Source organism: Primulina eburnea, chromosome 12 (genome assembly GCF_022965805.1).
Source record: "Primulina eburnea isolate SZY01 chromosome 12, ASM2296580v1, whole genome shotgun sequence".
NCBI classification, from domain to species: Eukaryota; Viridiplantae; Streptophyta; class Magnoliopsida; order Lamiales; family Gesneriaceae; genus Primulina; species Primulina eburnea.
In genome coordinates this window covers 15592680-15594623 of record NC_133112.1, presented here as the reverse complement: position 1 = coordinate 15594623, position 1944 = coordinate 15592680, and the positions used below count along the sequence as shown (strand labels likewise).

At 41.0% G+C, this 1944-nt stretch overlaps 1 protein-coding gene across 1 annotated transcript; it reads left to right on the top strand.

Annotated features, from left to right (window-relative positions):
• Positions 1–769: 769 nt before the first annotated feature.
• Positions 770–1588, top strand: LOC140806688 (uncharacterized). Its single transcript, XM_073163235.1, has one exon. The coding sequence runs from the start codon at positions 770–772 to the stop codon at positions 1586–1588; it is 819 nt and encodes a 272-aa protein (XP_073019336.1).
• The last annotated feature ends 356 nt before the right edge of the window (positions 1589–1944 follow it).

Genomic DNA, 1944 nt, shown 5'->3' with positions numbered 1-1944 from the left:
TTCCATTTTCTCTCAGGGACCAAGCAAGAGGATGACTCCAATCATTGCCGCTAGGGAGCACCACAACGTGGCAAGAGTTGGCAACGAAATTTCTGTCTAAATATTTTCTCCCTGCAAAGTCTGCACAATTGAAGATTGAGATCAGTACTTTTAGGCAAACTGAATTTGAGCAGCTTTATGAGGCGTGGGAAAGGTACAAAGAGTTGTTGCGGAGGTGCCCGAATCATGGTTTTGAAGACTGGGTACAGATTGAGCTTTTCTATAATGGGTCGAATGGTCAGACACGGACAACAGTGGATGCAGCGGCAGGTGGCACGATCTTTGCCAAATCTTCATCTCAAGCCAACGACTTGCTTGAGCAGATGACTATTAATAGCTACCAATGGCCGTCTGAGAGGTCAAGAGTACAGAGGACTGCCGGAGTTTATGTTGTGGATCCTATCATGTCACTCACTGCACAAGTATCAGCATTGACTACACAGATAGCAACCATGAATAAAGTGAGTACATCAAACCTGTCGTTGAAGAACCACAATTTCTGGAAGAATCACAGTATTTCAACAACAGAAATGTTGGAGGGTTTGGCGGATATCGAGCTAATCCTCCACCTAATACTTATCATCCTGGGTTGAGAAACCATGAAAATTTTTCTTACGCAAAAAATAAGAATGTGTTGAATCCTCCACCGGGGTTCAATACATTAAATGGGGAAGGGAAGCCATCATTTGAGGATTTAGTTGGGACTTTTGTTGCTGAATCTAGCAAGAGAATGGCTAGGACTGAGTCTAGGCTTGACAACTTAGAAACCCGCATGACAAGTATTGGTGCTACTTTGAAAATCCTGGAGTCGCAAGTTGGGCAAATAACGAAGCAACTCACGTCTCAACCGTCAGGCGCAGTTCAAAAGACTGCCGACCCAAATCTGAGAGAGGTGAATGCCATTTTTATACGTCATGAAGAGATTTTTGTGGTAGGCAAAGAAGAGAAGGAGGTTGAACTTACTCCTGTTCGGGATGAAAAGCCAACTCCAACCAAAAGGGCCCGAGGTAAGAAATTTGAGAGGTACGATTTAAATCAATGCATTGATATTTCTTTACTTCCCTACCCCCAAAGATTTCTACAATTACAAGCTGAACTTCAAAAGAAAAAAGGTCTTGAAGATCTCAAGAACCTAAACACTAATAATGAGTTTGCAGATCAGGTGGAAGGTGAATTTACCAAAGGAACACGAAGGAATTTCCCTCAGAAGTTGTTAGATCCCGGTGAATTTATTGTACCATGTGAAATAGGGAATCATTTAGTGGAGAAAGCTATATGTGACTCAGGAGCGAACATAAATATAATGCCAAGTTCTCTCTACAAGAAACTTGGATTGAGCAGAATGAGGTCCACAGGACTAAGCTTACAAATGACAGTTAAATCGATCAGGACACCGTTGGGTATTGTGGAAGATGTTGAACTTCGGATCGACAAATTGAAGGTTCTGGCAGAGTTCGTGGTACTTGATATGGATAATAGTCAGAACGTTCACGTCATTCTAGGACGACCATTATTGGCTGCTGTTGGAGCTATCATTGACGTGAAATGAGGAAAGATGACCATTGAAGTTGAAAGTCAGCTGGTGGAATTAAAGGCATCCAAAAAATCATACAACCCACCATGATCAGAATTTGTGACAGTCAGGCTGATGAAAATAAACCAAGCGCTTTGTGGGAGGCAAGCCACATTTATTTATTTTTGCATTCGTTTTGTTTTTATTATTTTATTTCAATTCTTTAGTTATTAATTTTACCTTTCTCTATTCAAGTATTAATCTGTTATTTTTTTTATTTTTTTGTAGGTATTTAAAAAAAAAGAAAATCGGAAAGCTACTGACCAGAGTGCGTCGCGCATATGCGCGATTTATTTTTGCACACATGCGCGAAAAGGGCTGAGGAGTCCGCG